At 38.7% G+C, this 23420-nt stretch overlaps 1 protein-coding gene across 1 annotated transcript in view; it reads right to left on the reverse strand.

Moving 5' to 3' along the window:
• The window catches only part of LOC148838012 (putative E3 ubiquitin-protein ligase HERC1), a 75976-nt gene that overhangs the window by 21497 nt on the left and 31059 nt on the right, over nt 1–23420 (reverse strand). Inside the window, exons 29-57 of the mRNA XM_088910709.1 lie at nt 22955–23195; nt 22394–22560; nt 21718–21879; nt 21218–21315; nt 20715–20813; nt 20088–20255; nt 19599–19838; nt 18497–18580; nt 17141–17372; nt 16121–16412; nt 14654–15414; nt 14024–14243; nt 12665–12822; nt 11150–11233; nt 10154–10352; nt 9333–9460; nt 8785–8993; nt 7258–7526; nt 6909–6961; nt 6594–6791; nt 5891–6065; nt 5291–5540; nt 4656–4869; nt 4211–4440; nt 3681–3808; nt 2700–2821; nt 2037–2252; nt 1160–1287; nt 356–555 (exon numbers count right to left, since the gene is read on the reverse strand). Of these exons, the coding sequence (XP_088766835.1) occupies nt 356–555; nt 1160–1287; nt 2037–2252; nt 2700–2821; nt 3681–3808; nt 4211–4440; nt 4656–4869; nt 5291–5540; nt 5891–6065; nt 6594–6791; nt 6909–6961; nt 7258–7526; nt 8785–8993; nt 9333–9460; nt 10154–10352; nt 11150–11233; nt 12665–12822; nt 14024–14243; nt 14654–15414; nt 16121–16412; nt 17141–17372; nt 18497–18580; nt 19599–19838; nt 20088–20255; nt 20715–20813; nt 21218–21315; nt 21718–21879; nt 22394–22560; nt 22955–23195 (5725 nt within the window). The remainder of the gene's footprint in view (nt 1–355; nt 556–1159; nt 1288–2036; nt 2253–2699; nt 2822–3680; nt 3809–4210; nt 4441–4655; nt 4870–5290; nt 5541–5890; nt 6066–6593; nt 6792–6908; nt 6962–7257; nt 7527–8784; nt 8994–9332; nt 9461–10153; nt 10353–11149; nt 11234–12664; nt 12823–14023; nt 14244–14653; nt 15415–16120; nt 16413–17140; nt 17373–18496; nt 18581–19598; nt 19839–20087; nt 20256–20714; nt 20814–21217; nt 21316–21717; nt 21880–22393; nt 22561–22954; nt 23196–23420) is intronic.

Here is a 23420-nt window from a genome sequence, read left to right on the forward strand (position 1 = left end):
CAGATACCAATACCAGATCAATGAGAATATCATGTTGTAGGAGGTGCCATCCTTTGGAAGAGCCTTTAAACCAAGGCTCTGACCACTTCATAGTCCACAAATCCCATGGCATTGTTCAAAAGTGTACTGTAGGTGTATTAACCCCAGTGCCCTAACTAAATTTGACTGGGGCCCTCGCACAGTCTGGTCTATCTAAATTCCCCCTTAATTCATTTCTTTTTATCATTTCTCCAATTGAACTGCGGCATAGCATGAATGCTGGTATACATTGGCTGCCATGCATCTCTCCATGTGTCTGCTGCACTTCAGTGGTGGATGAAATGAAATGGGTCTCTGCTACACGTCAAGCACTTACACAGCCAGCATCAGCCTGGGGTCAGGCCCTGTGCCTGGCAGCGGGCACCACTCCGCAGTGTTGACGGCTGCTGTGTGAAACAGCGAGTGAAGAGCCAGCCAGGTGCTGCCCATGCGACCCCAGATCTTCACCACTTCTGTTCTGGCCACTGACAGGAGCAGGTGGCCAGTGGGATCCCATTTTAAACTACTTACACCCTCCTGCACAAAAAAGGTGTCCTGTTATAGAACTCACCAGAAAATCAAAATGGTAAAACATTTCTACCTAGACAAGATGTGAAAAACTGCCAATAAGGGTGTGTTAATTTAATTGTTAGCTTAATTACAACAGTGGTACATTTAATTAACCTGCCAGTAATAAATGTATGCAAAGGAACAAGTAATAGGTTTATTCCATGCTGAAAAAAAGAAGAAAGAGAACACAACATTTCGGCCATGGAGCCTTCTTCAGGTGTGCATCCACACCTGAAAAAGGCTCCACGGCCGAAACGTTGTGTTCTCTTTCTTCTTTTTTTCAGCATGGAATAAACCTATTACTTGTTCCTTTGCAGCCTACGCATGCTGACGCAGCTACCCACCTGAAGTAATAAATGTATGTGCATTTGTTGTTAAGATAATGACTTTTGCTACACATTAGTGTTTTCATCGCTGTAGCAGAATGTAACTATTTGTATGTTATTGTCTTTTAATAAACTGGATAACACAAGTTGGTAAGGTGTGTAACACAATTAAAATTAAAGAACTTATCAGGTCTCTTCAGAAGTAATCACAAACTGTAAAAAATCATTTGATCTGCATGTCTTACAGGAAATGCAGACAATATGAGAGGCTGCTCTGTGTCATAGGGCTCTGTCGAGGAGATCAATATCTTCCCATCTTGGTAACCCACAGCAAAAGGCTTATCTAGTCTGTGCCAAGCAATACACTGTACAGCTGTTAGGAAACAAGGTGACAATATTAGTGGATGTGCCATGACACTACATACATTTCATATCATGAAGGTAACTCTTAGGGGTAGCTCACATTGCAATATTTATCATCACTGGATGAATCTACTGTACATGATGCTTTTTCTCAATCATTGTCTGCTTATTTAAATCCTTGTTAATTCTTTCAGAAAGGAGAGATAGAAGGTAAGATTTAAGATTCAAGTGTGTATTTTACAGACTTTATTCCACACTGCTCAGCTGATAGTCGACACAGCAGAACTTGCTTTTAGATCAGTCATGTCCACTAAGACTTACAATAAATTATTTTTGTTGGGATCACTACGTTTTATTATAAAAATACTTTTTACAAAACATAGATAATAAAAGGAAATATAACAAGACATTTAATAAGAAGAATATGGATATTACATGAACTGTGCTGTCTAGATGATGATCAGTTACTTACTAAAGCCTTTAAAAAAGAATCAGTTACTTTAAAAATATTATTCTTATTTTTCATATAATCAGTCTTTTACAATGTTTTCATCTGTCTGAAATTAATCAGCAAGCTACAGTGGACTGTACAGTGATGAAGTTGCAGACGTAGTATCATAGAAATTAAAAATACTATTACAGTACAGTTTGCTCACTTAGATTAAAACGAATTCTTTTAGATTTATTCTTGCTGACTACTTTTGATTATTATTGCAGTAATTTGTCTACTCTGAAACAAAAAGGAATTGGGGGACTTACATTCCTTTCTCTGGCACCATGTTAATTCGGTGCTATTGACACTGAAGGCTTCAGTGATTTCTATCCAGCACAGAGATCCATCCAGTCTGCCCACCAGCAGGTTCTCAGCAGTGCTGGGCCTGTTGGCAGCTTCCTCCTTAGGGCAGAGAGTGCCATTTTGCGGCCAGGTCAGAGCTGTCACCCATGAGGTCTGACTCTCCTCGTGGAACTGAGACCCTATGGTAGGTAAAATACAGTTTTCAGTGCACATTTCCAAAAGGATGAATTTAGTAAACCCAAGTCTTACACATTATGGAAGTGACTATCTTTCCCAAAATCTTTTAACATTCATCACAAAGGAAAGAGCAAAACAACCGGGCACTGCTATGTTTGTATCTGCACCATTTACAGCACTATAAATGCAGCCCACAGACAATCACAGTATTGCACACAGTAGTATTTACACGCCTTAAATGTGACAAGTCATTAGAAATCCTAACACATCCTAGAATGGCTGAGAGTTCACTTATTTTAAGAGATATGAATGAGTGTTTGGTACAATGTTTAGACAATTTGCAGATGTGGGACTGAATCAATATCAAAGGAAACTAAATATACTTTCAAAAATACCATCTTGATTTTCACTGAATATCAAAGCTGAGAAAAGACTTGAACTCTTCTTACCACTCACTGTCCAGATGCAGACCACTTTTTTTAGAAAAGCAGCCAAATAGGTACCCCCAGGACTCCAGGAAACAGAAGATATCTCAAACACCATGCCACTCTCTGGATTTAGCTTCTCTTCTCTATAGGCAATAGATTATAGAAATGATGTTGATATGATGCACTGTATTTTCTCTTCAGAACTGGATGTGTAATTTATGAACTGTCAATACATAAGAAATCCCCTAGACAGGCCCAAAGCTTTAGATTTTTTTGTTTATGAAAGTAATGCTGATCTTGTACTGCTTGAGACTTTAAATTAACATTAGCTTATAGCATTAGCAAAACTGATCCAGGAAGGGGATCAAAAAGACAGTAAAAGGTGTCAGCTAACACTTTCATGTAACAACATTTATATTTTAATCAAACATAAAACAATGTCAACATAAAACAACGTGAAACAGTTGAACATCTTCTCTTTAATTCTTCTTCTCTTAAATTGTTCAATTTCTTAACACAGTGGAGAGAGAAAAGCCACTGGTCTGAAACTACACCACTGCTACACTAAATATGCATCTACAAATTGCCTGCTCTCTCTTTTTAATTCACCTTTCAATTTTTACCCCTTATAGGGGAACTGCAATACAACATATTTGTCAACAGATACTACCTACTTGTTAAGTCTGCATGCAGAACATGTTGGAATATTTCTGTGGCAAAATGTCTGCTGCACAACCTGTACATATTTGCTCATACATCACATTACATTAGTTATTACAGTGACTAGTGAGCAGGAAGGGCCACATCATGTTGCAATTTGTGGGAACTTGAATACAAGTTTGTGACAACATGGTGACTCACAGTACTTTCACAAAGTTCACGATTTTGTACTTAATTTGAACTTTGTGAAGTTATTCTATAACCTCAACAAATTTATTTTGTTACTGACATTTAATAACCAGTCTGAGAAATTGGGACTGAAGTTCCCGTTTAAGTCTGTACCTTGTACTGCAGGCATGTGTGCTGTGCAATTCCCAGGCAGTCTTGGTGATGTTCCAGAGACGTACAGTTCCATCCTGAGCACTGGTCGCAAGCAAGCCTGTTTCACTAGACCAGCTACAGCTTGTGACCTACAGTATACAGAAAAAGAGAGCTCCAATCTATCCAGACTCCAGACAGTTAGAGTATGTACAGTATTATTATCAGGAACCTAACAGTTCCCAAGCAGAAAGATAAAGAAATATTATCGAGTTTTCATGATTGCATTCCAAAACAATAAAATAACAAATATGAGCTAATTTGAAAAAAATGGAAGATAAACTTTATTTGGTACATAGCATTGTTTATATTCTATATCACAATAAAGCACAAAACCCCCTATAGGTTATTTGCTTGATACTATCAAATTGTTCAATTATGGTATTTAAACAATGCATTTTCCTGAATTATACTGAAATCATTCACATTTAAATTAAAATAATTACACATTTCCACTGAGAAAAGAAGAATGGAAGAGCCTTGTCTGTCGTTACCCTGTTATGATGCCCCTCCAGTTTCACCACTGGGCACTTGCGCAAGTCTCCTGTCATGTCTGTGTAGGTCTGAGGCCTGATGGGAGTATCCCTTTCTGAGGCTGCAAGGGCCTGGACCAGCTGCTGGGCTGCCCACTGCCGGTGTTTGCTGGTCAGCCTGGCAGAGAGGCAGCAGGCAGCCAGCGCGTTTGGCAGCTCCAGTGGTCCAACCCTCACCGCTGGCTGAGAATCTATAACACATACAGTAGATAAAGTGTTAATTAACCCAGTTTTTCTTAGATTACATACTGTATATCATCATCTCACAGTCCACCTCCATAAAGCCTCACCAAATATTGAGCCAAACATAGTAGTTTGTAGAATCAATGATAGGAATTTGAAAAACGGAAGAAACTATTTTGAAAACATAAGCTTCTCTGTGTGGGGGGGTCTGTTAAGCTCTCACCTTTGACTTCAAGCTCTGCTTTCTCTGGGCTTTGGCGGTAACGGATGCCCTTCTCTGTCAGCAGAGACACTAGGCTCTGAGTAACCAGGAAAGTTGAAGATGTTGACTCTTTGACATCTCTTGCTGGTCCCTTAATTGCGGAAATGAGACGGCGTCTCTGCTGTGGGTCACTGATTGCCCCAATATTCATTCCAGTAGCTGCAGCACTCAAATCCTTGTGAATTGCAAAGGAATAGCAGAATGTGAGGATAATTCAGCTATGGGGAGTAATACATTCAAGATATCTGCTAAGATACTGTATGTAGGCAGGTAAGCAGATTAATAGACATACAAACTACTGTAAAAAATATTTTAAATGACCCATTGTAGCTACTAAATAGAAAAAAGATTTGGCTCCTTTAATTAATACATATGTTCACAAAATATATGTATAACTGGAAAGTATAGATAGATTCAAATAATTATAAACAAGCTCAGAGCTCTTTAAGATCTTTCTGTATCATACTGTATTTACTTTAATCCATAGGCTCTAAACTCAGCCAATAAAATTTTCAAGTTGTTTTCATATTGTGTACAGTATGTATCTGGGCACATGTACAACTTCATGAAATAAGGAGCAAGAATGCTGGCACTACCTGAGTGCAGATGTCAACTAGCTCCCTATAGGCACTGGGACTGTTTGAAACCAGGCAGCCAATGGCTGAGCTGAGAAATGTGAGGAAGGTGGAGCCTGTCCTCTCTGATGGAGCACTCTGTCCAGATCCCAGGGGCTTTATGGCTGTATGGACTCTTCCTGCTGCTGCCAAGCACATCAGTCGCACCAGTATACGGATGTCAGCAAGTCCTAGAGCCTCCAGGCTACTAGACTGGCTATAAAGTGAAGCACTGAGAACACACAGATAATGGGAATAATAACAGATATTCTGCAAATCCCTCTGCAGAAAATATTCTAAAATAGAAAACAGCTCCAAATAGCTTTTGAAACCTGCAAGAGGATCATTGTGGGTTTATACTGTATAAGTTATTTTCACTACTTACACCCAAGATGTTTCCATAAATCTTCTCTAAAATGTATGAAAAGTACTTGCTCACTTTGAGCAATAAAAAAAAACTTCTCGAAGTTTTAAACATGAAAATGAACTGTTATCAGTTATATTTCATTTCCTACCTACAGTACAAAACATTGTTAGGCAAATGTTACAATTCAATACAGCAGTCAGACAAGTTGCTCTCACCTGGCAGAGATCCGTGAGAGTGCCTTCATGACCATGCTGTGGGCCAGCAGGACCTGTGTCGCACAGGTGACTCGTTTCAGGGCCTGCAGTCGGTCCTGGGGGTCTCGCAGGGAAGCTGCCTGTTCTCCCAGACTCACTTGGGAAGAAGAAGCCTTTTCCTCCATTTCACAGCCTCCTGCAGAAGAGAGATACACGTTCACTTAAACACAGTGTGTAATACACTATATTGTACCTCCTATAATACCACAGTATACTGTATATTGTACCTGCCTCTTGTGTAACATGCAATATACTGTACTTTGCCTTTTGTCTGTTCTTTATGCAGATATTGTGCTTAATACAATAAATAATCCTTAAAAATGCTGACATATATTTCAGATCAAAAAGTGATTCTTTATGAAGAAACATAACACAATGATTTTGTGTGTTCCTAGTTTAAATAGACATTAGATTTCAAGGGATGTGAGGGATGCCCTAGATTGCTTTCACTTGAACTGTAGTGCAAGTATCAGAAGAGTGAAGTCTTTCTAAAACGACTAACTCTGTCCTCTGTGATTGCATAGCTGTTGGAATTGCACAGCAGCATGGAGGTAAATCTTCGATTGGCAGTATATTGTTAGAATCATTAAAAAGTGAATATACTGTATATGTAATGTAAATAGCCCAATGTAAACACAGAGCCAGTATATAAAGAAATCCATACCTTTGTACAGTACGCTTTGCTCACAGCTGAAGGAATGGGTGACCAAAGCACCCAGGGGGTCAGGCTCTGTGAAAGGGATGGGGTCTGGAATAAGCTTCTTTTCACTCAGCCCAAGGGGCCCTGACAGGACGCCAAAATCTTCAAATCCTGTCAGCCTGTCACAGTCGCTGTCTTCCCGGTCTATAAGCTCCCACTCCTCTGCACAGGCACAATAAGCAGCCTCAATTAGTATTTGTCAAATAAGAAAAAAATCATGCAAACTGGGCTGTAAAATAATAAGTCTTCAGAGCTAAACTTAATCATCTGAGCACCTACCGTCAGAACTGCTATCCAATCTTCCAACCAAATCTGAAGCAAAACCTTTTATCCTGCAAATATATGTTTCACCAATTAGTCCAGTATACATGGAAAGCTTTTTAACAATCTTTGTAAAAGAACTATATCTATTTAATAAATGGTGTGTAATAAATGTAAAATTGAGGTTCTTTACAAAGTCAGCAGAAATGTGATTTTACAGCCTTCCTTTCAAAGGAAGGAGTTGTAATTAATTCAAGATGTGCAATTCTTGGTATAATATTTACAAAATTTTCCAAGGGGCTCCAAAATTTACAAAAACGTCCGCTGGTTAACAATCTTAATAGAGTTCATGACTACAGATACCCACCTGCTGGAATTGGAGTGCCAGTTTCCCAATTTAGCAGTGAGGTATTTTTCCCTGCAGGTTCTGCACAGAAGGTAATAGGGGCTGCCAGAGCCACATTCCCCTCCAAACCAGCCATCCACATACGTGCCATTGCTACGGTAGCCTCGTCGACCTGTACTCTGCCCGCAACCTGGGTGATGGCGTTTCATGTGACTGTTGAATTGTAAGGTCAGAGTGTCACAAAGCTCACACTCCACCATATCAGTGGCTTCAGTATTATCTTCTCCCCCCTGTAACAGTCATAAGGGAAAAAAAGAAATTGGAGGTTCTGTTTGTCAAACATTACGTTTGTGGTTCTTCAGATTCTCAAGAGCACCAGATTCCTTCCAAATTCATATAACATGTTCAAACACAAGTTCCTTTTAACTATATTCAGATACCAGAAGAAATGTTAGGGAGATTTCAGGAATCCTAGAGAGTTTTTTTTTCCTCTGTAATTAACGTTTGAATATTTGAATAAGGTCCCCTCACAGTCTTTAGTGAAGAACAGAAAAGACTAAAAGAGGATCTGAATCAAGTATTCAAAATGCTCAGAATCACTGACAAAATGAAAACTAGGGGTAAGGGGAATTAAAAACTGAGAACACGAAGCATGTTTGTAAACAAAGTCTGTGGGAGTATGGAACAAGCTACACTACTTTATTGCTAAAGCAAATACTGTACCCTCGTTTCTTTCAACAAATGGCTAATCCTTGGATCATTTAAACCCTTGGATCAATTAACCACTAGCAACCAAATGAACTTTATCATTTGGAACCTTGTCACTGTATACTGTATTAACAGTACCCTCAAAAAGAGCAAGAAGGATATGTCTAGCTCAACACCTTCATCATGCCTCACCATGCATCATGCATCATTATGCTACCCTCTCTTGCTCATTGCATACTGTATATGAACAAAGTAAACAAAGTGTCTCTTGAGCTTTCATTTAAATTCTACACTGTCAGTAACACACATCACATAACATAACACTCATGAATTAAGTAAATTGAAAAGATTATGGAATGTTTAGTTTAAATTTGGTTTAACCAGCTTGGCTGAGGGCTAACCTCCTGGTCCACAGAACAGGAATGAGGAATGACCAAGGGGCAGATGGAGATGGGATGGAGGTGGGATGAAAAAAGATGAGACAGAGAAGGGAAAATAACATACAGTACTTATAATGTTTTAGGTGAGGAAATGAAGTCAGGAGTGATAGTGAATTATTGACAGCTGAGTCTGCTTGAACTTGGCTTTTGTTATACCTCATGAACTTTTGCTATAAACTCCATTAATGCAAATCACTTGCTGCTTTCAAGCAGATGTGATTATTTTTCTCTAGAAATAGAAAAGTCTGTAAAATTCACTAAATAGAATTAGAATCATTAAAAAAGAAACACTGTCTCAATTTTACATAGTAGTATACTCTGGTATTGTAATTGAAACTTTACAAATCAAGGTAAGAAAAAGGCACTGAATATTTAACAAAAAATAAAACTAATGTAGCACCTCAACCACCCAGAGCGTGTCCCTCTCACTGTTAGTGAACTCAGGTGTCAGGAGCTCCTCGTAAGGCTCCTCTTGCTGGGGGTCATCCATGAAGCCCAGCTCAGGTTCCTCCTCAGCTGGGAAAGGATGAGTCTCTGCCCTCTCCGGCCACTCCAACATCCCCTGTTCCCGGCCAAAGAGTGGAGGGAGCAGGTTGGGCGACGGAGAATCTGAGAAATAATCCTCTGTTGTTAAATTCAACTTCGCACAGGCAGCAACTGAGCTGTAGGCCCAAGTCTGCTAAAAATTCAAAGAATGCCCCCAAGATGGGTGATTTCTGCTATTTCTGCGATACGGCTGCATCTTTGTCCCACACAGAAGGCTTGCGGTATTTCATCTCCTAAATACCAACAACCCTTTAATTTGTTAAAATCTATACACATATGTACTGTACATAGTACTGTTTATGCTTTAAAGCACTTAAGTTCTAAAATATAAAGCCTATTTTCAAAAGGAAACTTGATTATCATGTGTGAATAAAAACATCAGCCTCTTTCATACCACCTTACCTGCTCTCCTCATGAAAGTCCTCTGCCCCACAGCGGAGCGCTGTCTGCGAGCTGGAGGAGGCCTGTTCCTGGTGAGATGGACATCAAGGAAATTCTCTCTTTCCACTAGGTCTAGACCTGCAAGTAACCTAAAAAAAGGTAATTGAAACATCAAGAATTCTAAATCAGGGGGAAAGATTATTTGCCGCACAGTAAAGAACTAAATGTGAACTAAAGTAAAACATAAAAATGCAAGCCAAGGTTTTATTTCTCCATTGTTCGACTCTTCTGTTTATTTGATGGAAGTTCTTTGATATTTCACTAGCTTTCACAGAAATACGTGTTTTATCACAAAAAAATTCTTCATAAAATGTCCAAAATATATCTGTAAGCACAGGCCATGGGTCTGAATTTCTATATCTTATTATCTCAAGCTCTTCAATTCAGATATTAAGTTAATTATTAAAACCGTGAAGACATATGCAGATAAATGAAAATGCCCATGAATGTGGACAGAAATGGAAATACTGATATTTAAATGTAGAAATCAGAAGATTTCTAAGGTCTGCCATGCAAAACGGATTCTTTATGCCTTAGAACAGGGATTTGGCTCATCTTGCCTCATACTGTAGGTAGTTACTAGCTTATTGATCCAAGGGTTTCATCCAACCGTTTCTTGAAGGATGCCAAAATATTGGCTGGGCAGCTAGTTCTATATTCAAACTCCCACAATCCTTTTGGTAAAAAGTGTCTCCTGTTCTTGGGTTTAAATGCACTTCCATGTGGTTTCTACTTGTCTCCTGTGGTTTATGTTTCACTGTTTATTTTAGTACGTACTGTACCTGTCATTTGCCTCAGTGCTTTCCTGGAGGGAGGTTTGTGTGGGAGACTCTGGGCACTGGACAGTCTCTGGTCCCTCTGGAGAGAGATTCTCAGTGTGAACAGGGATCTCTTGGGAGGGCTCATCTTCTGACAGGGGATGTTCTAGCATCCAGCTGGCCAGAATCTCAATGGTGTGAGCATCTGCTTCCCCAGTCACCCCTTGGAAAGAAACAATCAAAAAAGAAAATAGGCTTGAAAATGATAGATGTTTCATTTGACTTATTTCACACCCTTCATTACAATCATAATAAAAATTTTAGTTTGACACTGCAATGCAACTTTGTAAGGAAAAGACAGATCTAAAACCATGACTGTGACAAGTATTAAGCAGTGTCCAGCAGCCAAAGCGTAATGGTCGGAAAATGGTATCAAAAAGCAGCAGAATATGAACTGGTAACAAGGTGTACAGAGAAAATTATTTAAGACGTATTTTTAAATTTTAAATTTTTATTTTAGATGTACTGATTGATTCCAATGATTGATCTGCTACAAATAATCATATCTAGGCAAGAAAAAAATATATACCCAGACATATGGAATTTGATAAGTTTGAAGGGTACGGTCCTTCCCAGGACCTCGTGAGTTCATAGAACCAGAAATCCTGGCAGAAGATTTCCCTTGGAAGGAAACTAGTCTATAAATAAATTGTGAGCAATCAGAATATTTTGTTCAAGGATACACGGGTCTGTGCTGAAGACCTGAACCCACTTCCCTTTAGTAATGGAACAAAAACATAATCAACTTTAAATAAAAACACTGTCTCGGTTTTTCATAGTACAGTAGTATATTCTGGTATTGTAAATCAAACTTTACAAATGAATTAAATGTTTACAATGTTTTAATGTTTTTGCATGCCCTTTATATAACAAGTGCTCATAGCCTCATCAAAGCAGATCAATATTTTTGTTAAAAATGTTGGGATGTGGAAAAAGGCACTGTAGAAGATTCCAGTGTACCTGCAGCTTCCATAGCTTTGTAGATGTGTCTCATAGTGAAGCCCATTTCTAGTAATCGCATAGGAACACAGATTTGAGGTCGTTCTGGAATTTCAAAAAGAACGCCAAAAAACAAAATGCAACAATAAAACTGGCCTAAAAAGAAATCTTAATCGACAGCACGTGTTGTAAAATTATAGCAATGGATTCCATGACTGAAGAAGTAAGAAACTATCACTCATCATTCCCTTCTACATAACACATACAGAATTTAATTATTGACTTACTGTATACTGTACTAGTACTGCATTTAATTTGCATAATAGAACAAGGGAGTTGTAAGATGGGCTTTCAATCCAAGACATTTTTAAACACAACACTTGTTAATTGTTACATATTTTTATTTTTTAATTTTTATCTCTGATATATAGATTCTTGTATTAAGAATAGAAATACACTTATTGTAAAATGGACATTTCTAATGTAGAACAATGTTTTTTATTCTACAATTATATACTGTATATACCCTATAACAGTCCATGTAAGCCTTTACATATAGGATAACTTCTTTTAACAATAACTTTCATTATTTTTCTTATTTTGGCAATATCATAGGTTAAATCCAAAAATTATTTTTATCACCCAACCTCATCCACCAGGACAGCTGGTGGAGCAGAGGTTTTGGGCTATGGACTTGTAATTCCAAGGTTGTGTGTCCTAATACTAGGTGAGACACTTCTGTCACACCCTTAAGATGTAACTCCAACTGTATGAATGGACACAAATGTAAGTTGTTTTGGATGAAAGCAAACAAGAAAAGAATGATAAGAGAAATAATATTAGTTTAACATGCCAAAGTTGTAACAACAGCAGATAATTTGATAGCAACATTTCTATATACAGTATACCATAGATACAGTATTTCTATGATTGAATACTTGAAAAAATGTTATAAAATAAATGTTAGAAATGTGAAATGACCAAAGTGACTCACGTATCCAAGACGCAACTTCATCACAAATTATATTTACTTGATTACTTGCGTGTTCTACACACGTTTCCTGCAAATTATGCCATATTGAACTCTGTCTTTGTAATGTACCTTGACGGGACTTGATAAATAAAATCTGTCACTTCAATTCAATTATCTTTTTTATCAATCTGAGATGCAAATGAGACAAAGTCTGCAAATAATGATCTCCATTTTCTGGTCCAATTATACTTGGCCAACTATTTTCATTTTGTTTTCCATTTTACTTTTTTAACAATGACCTAATGCCTGAATTATGAACTTTGTATTTACTTTGCAAGGTAGTGTGAACAGGCAAGACTTCAAGCATCACAGAACACACTAAGCATGCTACAATGCAGAGATCACGATGATCTATGATGAGATAGCAAAGGTATTAGAGGCTCTTTCCTTTCAGAAAAGAAAGTCACTGCATGCTGTAGCAAGCCAATCTCCAATATCTACACCAAATATAATTCAAATTAAAAGGTTGATGCCATTTGTTTCTGAATACTCCCCTTCCTTACCAGCTGTATTACTCATTCTGCTGCATGATCCTAAGAAGCTCGGATGCTGTTCTGTAAAGCCTTCACAGGAAGCAGAATTTGCTATGTTGAAGCCAGGATGCAACATGGGGTTATTGAGCAGGCCAGCCAAAGTGGGGAACCTTGCTAAGACCATCTGCCTAAAAAATTCAAAACATAGAAGGATGGTCTAAATTCTATTCCAAAGAGAGCAGAGCTACATTTCGTACAGTGTAATCAAAACAAAAGGGCCTCAGACCCTGCAGATGCACCCTGGGTTTTTTGGTATTTCTATAAAAGGCAATATTGGAAAAAAAAACTTTGTTTCCTGTTAATAATATAAAACAATTTCTGTCTCTCCATACCTGCACATGTATATCTGCTTTTCTTTGGGATACAAAGAACAGAGGATTAGAATGCTTTTCTGCAAATCAAACCACTCTGGGTTAGCTCACTTGCCCAGGAGCTTACCTGTCACCTGCTTTTCAGCTGATTCACTTACTGGAGAAGAGCTGGAGCAAAAACATCCCAAGCAGATGGTCAAAGGATTCTCATGCGTGAGTTCTTTTAAATGAAATCAATGGCTTTGACATTTGCTTCAAGTTATTCTGATTTGTGACTTTTCCATTTTTACAGAAATGGTACATATTGTAGTCTTACTAAAAGCATAATGAAAAGTAATCAAAATCACAGGGTCTCCCAAGCATGAATACTAAGCTTGCCTTAATTACCAGCTCAACCTCAGCAGCCATCAAACACTTCTAACAAACATGTTTTCTTTGAAAAGTAAACTAAACGACTACAAAGGTATATGATGCAGTAAATCTCTTTGATGCAACTTAAACATGCATGTACAGCATATGTGATAGGATATTGTTTCAAGTTAAAATAATTTCTTTGAAAAATCCATATCTGCATATTTTGTCTGGGTAATCTGCACTGGCAGAAAAACAAAGGGAAAACATGAACCTAAAGTATGTCTACTACCTCAAAAGGCATGAAAACCCTCAGAAGCAAGTTAAACAATTTTAGGACTCACGAAAGTTGTAACAAAACTGTAATGCAAAACATCCATAAACAAAAGTACTGTTAAATATATTTCTGTCTTTGTGTTGCTTCTAGCAATGCTAAACTTAGCGCTGGAGACAGCATTAAGAGATAACTAGGAAACAAAATAATTAATTAAACTCATCTTTCCTGAGAATCAATTATGCAATTTCCTGAAAGTGGTTCTCTGGAACAACACACAGCTTCAAATACAACACTTCTGTATGCGTACAGAAAGTGAAGCTCAAACACTAAGAAATGTCCTCTCCTTTCACTGTGCCTATTTGCACCTACCACCTGCCATAGAGCACTCACTGTAGCAAATTGATGGGAAGGAATGGGTTGAAGTTTTCCAGCCCATCTGCTTGTAACGCAGAGAGCAAGGAGGCTGCCAGGTCATTGCTGGAGGATGAAGTAGAAACTGCTGTAGACAGGCAGAATGTGTTGTTTCCCTCTGAGCCATTGCTGTGCAGAGACATTGTGCTTGAAGATTCAGACATTGTCTGGTTTGGAACTTGTGCCGACAGCCCAGATTCTGTCCACAAAACAGAAATAATGTTAGAATTTGAGAAAATAATAAAAAAAAAAAACAACATTTAATGGCATTAATTAGTGAGTATAGAATATATTCAATATTTCAATATACAGTAAAGCACATGCAACTAATGGTATCAAGCTGATAAGCAGGCTTGTTGCTTTTTTATAACCAAAATCTATGAGCAAGATTGTCAAAGTAATTTTGTTATCCAGAAGCCTCCTGCTTCTTCCCAAAGAAAACCAGCCATGCAGTTGTGGATTTGTAATTTATGATTGGCTGATGGATAAAGTTTGACTTTTTTTGAGTACTAGTTTTTTTACTTTTTAGCTTTTTTTTTACTAGCTATACTCAAAAAATACTTTGAGTATAACTATACCAGAGATTAGAGTGAATTTAACATACTGTACCCTTTTGATGGTCTTTGGCTTCAGATTCCTCATGCATCCTGTCAAGAGCTCCCTTGAAGAGCATGACCTGAGCTCTCTCTAAGTCTGCCAAGGACAAAGTCTTTTTAATGGGGCATGACTGCACAGCCCATTTCACCATGCTTCGCACCAGAAACTGGAGGACCGACTGCAGCTCTGTGTTTTCCATTCTGCTGAGATGCTTGGAAAAATCGGGGCTGCTCTGACAGGGAGATTCAAACTTTGGTACTAAGAGCATATCGGCGTATTTACCACAGCTCAAAATGACAGCAAGTGACTTCAAGGCACCAAGCAAGAGGTAAGACACCCGGATAGCATGTAGCTCAGAGGAAGAGAGATCTGGCTGGATTACTGTCTGGGGACATGAGCTGCCTTCCTGTTCAACTCGAATCTGTTTGGTTTCTTCAAGAGATTTTTTTTCCCAGAGGAGTTCTGATTCAGTTGTGTTCTCGGAGTTCATAGCAGTTGCTGTTACTCTACACCCCTCCTCATCCATCATGACTCTGGCTATGTCTTCGTCCAGTCTCCTCTCCAGTTCGCTCCGCTGACCACCCTCAGGACAGCTCTTTTTTGAGGCCCTCTGGATGTGGCCATCTTGCTCCTCCAGCACCCCCGTCAGACAGATCAGGTCTAACAAGACAGAAGGTTTCAGGCCTCTGAATCTGGTGATATCCAACTGGGGAACTTCACAGGGCTCCAGGGAGGACAGTGGGGTGTCGCTGGGTGACCAAGAATTCAGGAAGCTTGATTAGTGGAAGGAGAACCGTGACATGCAACATGGAGAGGGAAGGCAAAAGACGTGGCAAGAAGGAAGAAACAAAAGGGGAAAAAAACAGAAAGAAAAGAAAGGAAAAGGTCAACAAAAGGGAAGTGGACACATGGAATGGTTAGATGGAAATAAAAGGAGGGAAATGTAGAGCATGCAAAAAATATGCCAGAAGAAAAGATTTCAGCATTGTATTCCATAGTTACAATCAACACAGATAAATAGCTTTTTAAATCAGTATAGTAAGCTGAAATTAGTTGCATACTACAATTCATTGTTAAATATTAAGATTTTTCACTTTACTTTAGTGCTGTACCCAGACTTACAAACCACTGTTTCATTATTGTATACTATTCAAACTGTGTTTCTCTGTCAACTTTTTGCTAACTTGAGATATAAGATTTTCTTTCCATGCTCATTGTACTTGTCAAAGGGCTTTATTTTGAAATGAAAAAAAAACGTATTCATGGGCATTTAAAGCAGTAGTAGTAACAGTGCAATAGAGCACACTGCAAGTGATCAACAGTGAACAATAAAGTAAATATTTTTATGATATACCATAATTTAAGCAAAAATTCAAGTATTTTAGTTTAAACACACATTATTATTAACACCTACAGGTAAACGTCTAGCTCTCTCTCCAGATTCAGAGACAAGAAAATAGGGATCCTGCTGTTACATACCTGACAGTCAAGTCAGCCTCCTCCCACTGTAGCTTGGCAGAAGTGCTCCCTTCTTTCAGCACACCCAGCAGGGTAGCCCTCCGGCCACTGGGTTTGTGTAAACACTGTCCTCCAGCCCTGAGTCCTCTGTCCACTCCCCCAATCACTGCCAGCACTGGCCACACCTCACAGCACAGAGCAGTCAGCTGAGGCTCAGACAGCTTGGAGGGGCCAGGGACTGAGTCCGTGTCTCTCACGCCACTCCACTCTTTGTCATCTGCAGGACATTTCTTACTGCGACCTGGTGCCTCCACTGCAGAATAATATTACTGCATTACTTCATCACCACCACCACAGGGCATCACACTACTGTCTGTACAAAGGAATACTAAAAGATGAGATAAAGGGGTTGAAATAAAGAATGTGAAATTGGTTGAACTCTCAAAGCAATTACCATGTAGCCAATACTGTTGGTTAGAAATATGCTTGTAAGAAAGAACATAAATAAATTTCTAACAGTACTCCTAATGTTAACTAACATTGAGAGTTCTTATATGTAATTCAAGTTTTTATCTAATATTATCGCACTTAAATGCGATACCATTTGGTGCCTTTTGCTTTCAGAATGTGCTCAAGAGAAAGAGATGTACAGTAGTATATTCAACACTCAAACAATTATGACTATCTTTTTGTAGCCACTGAATTATATAAACAGGCCACATTTCTTTTTGTTCATTATATAAGCTGAGTTTAGGTTATAACTCAAGATTCAAATGCTTTAAAGTGCCTAGTTGGGGGAAAAACAATGAAACAGACGCATTTATAGTACTGTATGTCATCGCTTTTCACTAAGACAGCGATGACAACCAAAGGAAAATGCGGCCAAATTTACTTGCTATTTCAAAATTTCCAATTCAAATGCTTCCCCTCTCAGAGTGTAGATCTGAAGCTGCAATTCAGTTTCTTTTTGAGAAGCGGGAAAAGGGGATTGGATTGATCAAGTGAAAAGGCATGAGCGTCCTAGAACATCTGGGAACTCACTCTGTAATTTGCCTGACTTCCCCATCCCCGTGTCTTTCAGGAGAGGCCTGAGGAGCTCCAGCCGCGTCTGCATGTGCCTGTTGATGTGCGGCGTCCAGCTGTCGTGCCGATGCAGCACGCGCAGCAGCTGGATGGCAGCCTCCAGCTGGACGATGGCTCGGGGGCTGCACACAGGCTCCCCCGGAAGGAGGTCGTTGGGCATCCCTCTCATCTGCAGGTCACACAGAGCTACCTGCACTCACAAGCCCAGGGACAAGGGGTACAGCACGTTCAGAAGCATTTTCTGCAAAGCTAAGTTCACCACACTTCACTGACAAGGAAAACAAAACAAACAGACAAAGCCTCCTGAAAAAAACATGAAATAGAGACTCTCACATTAGCAATCTGATTTACAGTAACACTTTACAATCACAGTGACAAATATTCAATTTTACATACAGTATACATTCTGGTGAAGAGTGTATTCTATACAGGAATGAAAGCAATTATTCTTTCTTACCCATACAGTGCAATCTGTAGATATGCATTCACATTAATAATTCTCACATCAGACAGAAGGAGAATAACAGTTCGTTTTAAACTACAATATTCTTAATATAGATTAAAAGATTTTATTCTGAATTACATTACTAAATTTTGAAGACTTGGATTTATATCTAAACACCTACAATTATGAACACACAATCAAAAAGTTGCTCTGTCCCATTGACTTTCAGGGTAAGTGGCACTGAATCTGGTCCACAAGGGTATTACAGTGTAATAATTTCAACCAATGTTTTGGACAAATGCCTAGAAATGAATATCTTGAATATCTATATCTAGGAATATCTAACTGGCAAAGACCAGTTAGACCATCTAACCAACCAACATAACTAGGACAATATACTGTATTTATGAATCATCAGATAAAGAAGTAATGTACAGTATAGCAGAATAATTCAGTATATAGCTAGCATGATTCATCAAAGTTGATTTACCTAGTTTACCTTTTATTTTTTTTTACCATTAAACATTGTTAATTGATACATAACTGGTTGCAGAAAAGTGTATGATTAAAAGCAGCCAGTGAAGTTGTTACAGAGCAAATCCAATTAGCTTAATAGTATAAAAGGTTACATCACACTTTTTATTTATTACATTTGTTTTTTTCTATAATCAATTGCCTATATACATCCGATTCATATGAGAAATCTGAGGCAAATACTGTATGAGCTAGAATCAATATAATTAGGTATGAGTCTAAATTGTATTTTTAGGGCTGCCTGCTGTGACATGTGAGAAAGTTTCAGTCCAGGTCATTAGACCTCTCAGGCCCATGATTTTCAAACAGCAATGAGATACTCCCTGAGCACATACTTTTTCTCCAGGGTTACTGCTGTAAAACATCACACAAGGGTACAGCTCAGTGGCATCAACACCTTCAAACGCCAGCTTTGGTTCCTAGAAGGAAAACAAATCTATTCATGTACCGTAATTACTATGCCAGATGTAAAGTCTGTATTTATTTGATGTCGGTGTTTGCAAGGATTATATTTATCTGTTTTTCCCATTTTCTTTTTGTTGAATGCAACAGAATGATCAGAATTCACATTCAATAAAATTCACACTCAATACTCAGATTCATTTGTTTGAAGTCGAAAATTCCAGAAAAAAAAAAGAAAAACTACATTTTTTATTCTAAATAGAGCTTGTTTTAACCACAGAAAAATGCAATACTATGTCATGCTGACCCCGGCTGTGACGTGGCAGCTGGTTAAGTCACTGTCATCCTGTCTCCCAGCACCAGCTGCAGCGGAAACTATTTACCTGGAGACTTGGAGCACCTGAAGCTGGTTTATGACTACGCCAGCCCCAGGTGTTCTTGAACATAAATATTCGGACCTGACAGAGCTTGGGGCTCTGTCATTGAGTTTGGACACTGAAGCCCTCGAGCCTTAGTTATACTTCGTTTAGTACACCCATGTCTTGCTAATACTTGCTAATCACCCTGTCACCCCTCGGATCAACACAGTGTTTGCAGAGTGTTCTTCCAGCTCTAACCCTTGCTTGTCTCCTTGTAACATCTCTCAGTGTTTTCCCAGCTTTGAACTTAGACTGTTACTCAACCACGATTTTTAGATTTGCCTTCACTGCTGACTGAGCTCTGGTTTCTGAGCTAGTCACAGCACCACGTCTGTCTGCGTGCATGGCGACTCAGCCTGCCTGTCAGCAAGCAGCCTTCTCTACTCATCCCCAGAGTGTGCATTCCCCAATCCCTCCGGTTCCACTAATGTGCAGCTCTCAGAATGGTGCAGACAGATTTCCTAACTCGGCTGCTTCTCACCCAGCAAGTGGGTTCTCTCATATTCCTGGGTTGCACTACAAGTCCCACCTCAGTAGTGTGTCATTACATACAGATGCAGTGCAGGATGGAACAATGCGCCATGGTCTCATGGCAGGGATGGGCCTGTGTGACTACCTTGTTGTTTTTGGCGAAGGAGATGGTCCGAGCCTCCATGTCCAGGATGCAGGTGATGGTGTCGCCCTGGGTGAAGGAGGGCAGACAGCGACCCATCTCTCCGCTGTGGTAGAGACTGCCACTGTAGGCTCGGTACAGCCACATGTCTGTGGTGGTGCGGTGGTTGAAGTCCCGGATGGGCCAGCGTGACACTCCCACACACGTGCCTTCGTTGCCTCTGTTCTCCTTGGTAATGTAAAACTGATAAGACAAGATATCATATTATCTTATTGTCCATATAAGATAAAACAACATTTTTACTGTGGGGAAAAAAACAAAAACCTTCCCTGCTGATCAATAACAATCAAGAAAGCTAAATAGGTTAAAAATGGAAGTATGCATTTAAAAATGAAAACTGTGCTTGCATCTTACTTATTCTGCATCCTTTATGCACCTAATTTGTGCAAGCGACTTTAATTGTACCTTTTTTTTTTTCCTTAATGAGCATACCTTCCAAATGAAGCAGCCGGACGTTACACCTGTTGTAGCCAAGCCGTAGCCTTTTCCACCAGACCCATGTGAAAGAACATTCCCACTTTCCAGTGAGCAGCAAACCATTTTGTCTGGATCAAAGGAGAAATCTCCAATAGGAATACATTCATCTTCAGTCACGGAATCCTAAGAAAAAGAACAGTCAATCTAAATGATTCCACTAATAATTCTAACAAAAATTTAAATAAATTTTAATAAAAAATCTAATTTTAATAAAAAATTCATTGGATAAAGGCAATAAACATGTCTCAGAAAAAAAAAATACTCATAAGAAGTCTACCAATTACTTTGAATCCCTTTTCAGCTTTTTTGTGCAGTACGCTGTAAAGTTGTTGAAAAACTAAGACTCGAATTAGTATACTATAGAACTAGCAATATCAATAATAAAGTTCACAAAATACATTCTGAAGTATTTTTGATATTTTCCACATTATCATCACCAATCCTACAGTTACATTATCCTCCATACTGAATTAACCGTGATATCAGTCAAATGATAACGAGACATACTGTATTAACTATACACATGTCAAAAGGACCTGCGGCACACTGAAGTCCCGAATTCTGTAGGACGATCAAGTTTACCTGTTTGGAGCTTTCAGGGGATTTCTCTTGTTTTTTGCTGGCAACTAGAGGCTCCTCCCACATACACGTTGACAACAACCCAAAGAGTTTATCAACAATCTGAAGGAATGCAGAATTAAAAATATTTTTAATATATTATAAAAGCTGCACATGGCGTTCCTGCCGAGAACAATTATCTAGAAAGTATCTGATTTATGATGTCAAGAAATATCTGGGTGGGGATTTGGGGTGAATTACCTATTAGAATTTAAGAGCTCAAGATGGATGAAATATTTTCTTTAGTTTTGTAAGCTACAGTTATCCCTAAAGCCCATACTCAGAGAAGCACCTTGTCAAGGCCCAGCTTTAATTTAAATGGCTTGACAACATACAGTTGTTAACATTCTCAAATGTAAATCTCGGTAGAGTGTTACACTGGAAAAGTGAAAGTTAGCTAGGAAAGTGCACTAAACCACGTGGATATTAAACAATAATAATAACCAAACATGCAGAACAGGCCTCACCTGTTTAACCTGCACTGGGTCTGTACATGCAGGTAGCAGGGCTTCCAAAATGTGAAAGGTGAGCAGTTTGGTTCGCAGGTTTTTAATAAGTGGAACACCTACCAAGGCAAAAAAAATTAAGACAAAAAAGCCTGTCTGTGCATGTTCAAGCGCCTATGATTGCATCAGTACAGTATGTGATACTTGTATCTCAATGTGGTAGTGGTGTGGTGGTAATGGTCTATCTGACATGCAACCTGATCCGAAATAATAAAAGACTAATGAATCCAGACAGAAATACAGATACACACAGAAATGTGAAACCACAGTTAATAAATAAACCTAGACTTTATTAATGGAATTGCATGGCATTTTTGTCCTTGAATGACAGAAAATTGTGGAAAATTCACAGCAGAGGGAGAAATGGGTCTTAAGCAAATGCCAAGGAAAACTGTATAGACACTATGAAGATGGAAGCCCTCTACAGAAATCATTAGCGTGCTTTACACCACCGTTATTACCTGAGGAGCTTTTCTGGGACACCACTGCCATGAGAGGATCAATCCATTTAGCAAAGACAGAGATTCTCTTGGTGCTTTTCAGGGAGACTATCCGACGGAGAAACACCAAGAAATCTGCAAGCTGTGACTCCACAATTCGGCTGCTCCTCACAACCTCTGTTTCTAAACCAAATCATAACACAGAATGGCATCAACACTCATAACAAAAGGGAAACAAAATAGAACCACTAGAAGTGAATATTTGTGAAATTGTAAATTTCATATATTCAGGAGTTATTTTCCCCAAAACACATAAGTATAAAGTACTTATTTAATCAGGTATAACTGCAAAAATATTTTAAAAAATATTAAGCATTCATGCTTGCAGTTCATGTCAAGGCGAGCCATTTATTGACACACAACGGTGAGTCAATAAATATGGTAACAAGCTTCTAGGATAAAGCATTTATTTTCACAAACCTACACTACACTCTCTCACTACAGTATATCTCACTATACTGTATACCTGTACATGTACAGTATATCTTACATTCATTTTGTACTAAAAATGAAACAAAGGAAATTTTATATGGCAAAAAACATCTTAAAATAACCACGGAATATAAAGAACAACAGAAAAGTAAAGCAATGATGGTTGAACATTTCTCATATTTGATATTGTTTTAAATTTTCTCACTTTCTTGCTTGGATTTTTTGCCAGAAGTGCCGACATCTGCTTTGTCCCCTGTATTTTTCTCCAGCACGTCTAGCTGGTGAAGCACGTGAAGTAGGCTCTGCAGCTGGTCGCACATGACATCCATCAGGGCTTGCAGAACCTCTAGCGGTAGGGAATCCTCACAGGAGCTAGTCAGACGCACATAATATTTCTACGCTTGTGACCGCAGATTTTACAAAGTCAGAAAGTACAGCAATACTTTTTAATCTGTATAATTTATACTCATCTTGACAAGATCTCACTACTGTAGCTTACTATTCTGTTAGTGTATTATAGTATAATCGTATATTAATACTATTCACATAACTGAATGTTTCTTGCAGATTGTGTGATCTAGTTTGATAACATACAGTACTATATTCACATACAGTATTTGCTAATCTTTTTCCTTTTTGTACCTCGTTAAGTATGAAGGCTTGAATATGTTGTAATTTCTATATTAGCAATTCAACACGGTCTCAGAGCTAATAGGAATTGCTTCTCATCCTTTAAATCTGGGAGAACGTATCAGGTTTAATGTACCTGGCAGCAACGGCCAGTATCTGCAGCAGCCTTGCGCTCGCCAGCTTGACCGCACCACTGAGCAACATGTGTTCGGACACTGAGGCAGCGAGCCAGCGCTGGCTGAGGAGCATACAAGTATCGTCTGTCAGCTTGGACAGAATCTCCAAAATGCCGCTCTTGACCATTATAACTAAGTCAACAGGCTGGTAATGGAAATTCAAGGCAAAGAGAGTGGCAAGGAGGAGATGCTGATAAGATCCTGCAGGACAAAAAGGAAAAGAGAAATAAACACAATGATCTTCTCGATCACAATGAAGGACCTACATGTAAAAGCGATATTGTTGGAAAAACTTGTATCAGTGCAATGTATGCATATCTGCTGGCATTATGTATGCACATAACTGAAGGCTGTTTAGAAAAGAGTAATGCCAGTTATTTAAATATATTTTCATGATGACTTTACTCTCTTTTTTCTTTCCTTTTT

This window comes from Atractosteus spatula, chromosome 3, assembly GCF_055471065.1.
Source record: "Atractosteus spatula isolate fAtrSpa1 chromosome 3, fAtrSpa1.hap1, whole genome shotgun sequence".
Classification (NCBI taxonomy): Eukaryota; Metazoa; Chordata; class Actinopteri; order Semionotiformes; family Lepisosteidae; genus Atractosteus; species Atractosteus spatula.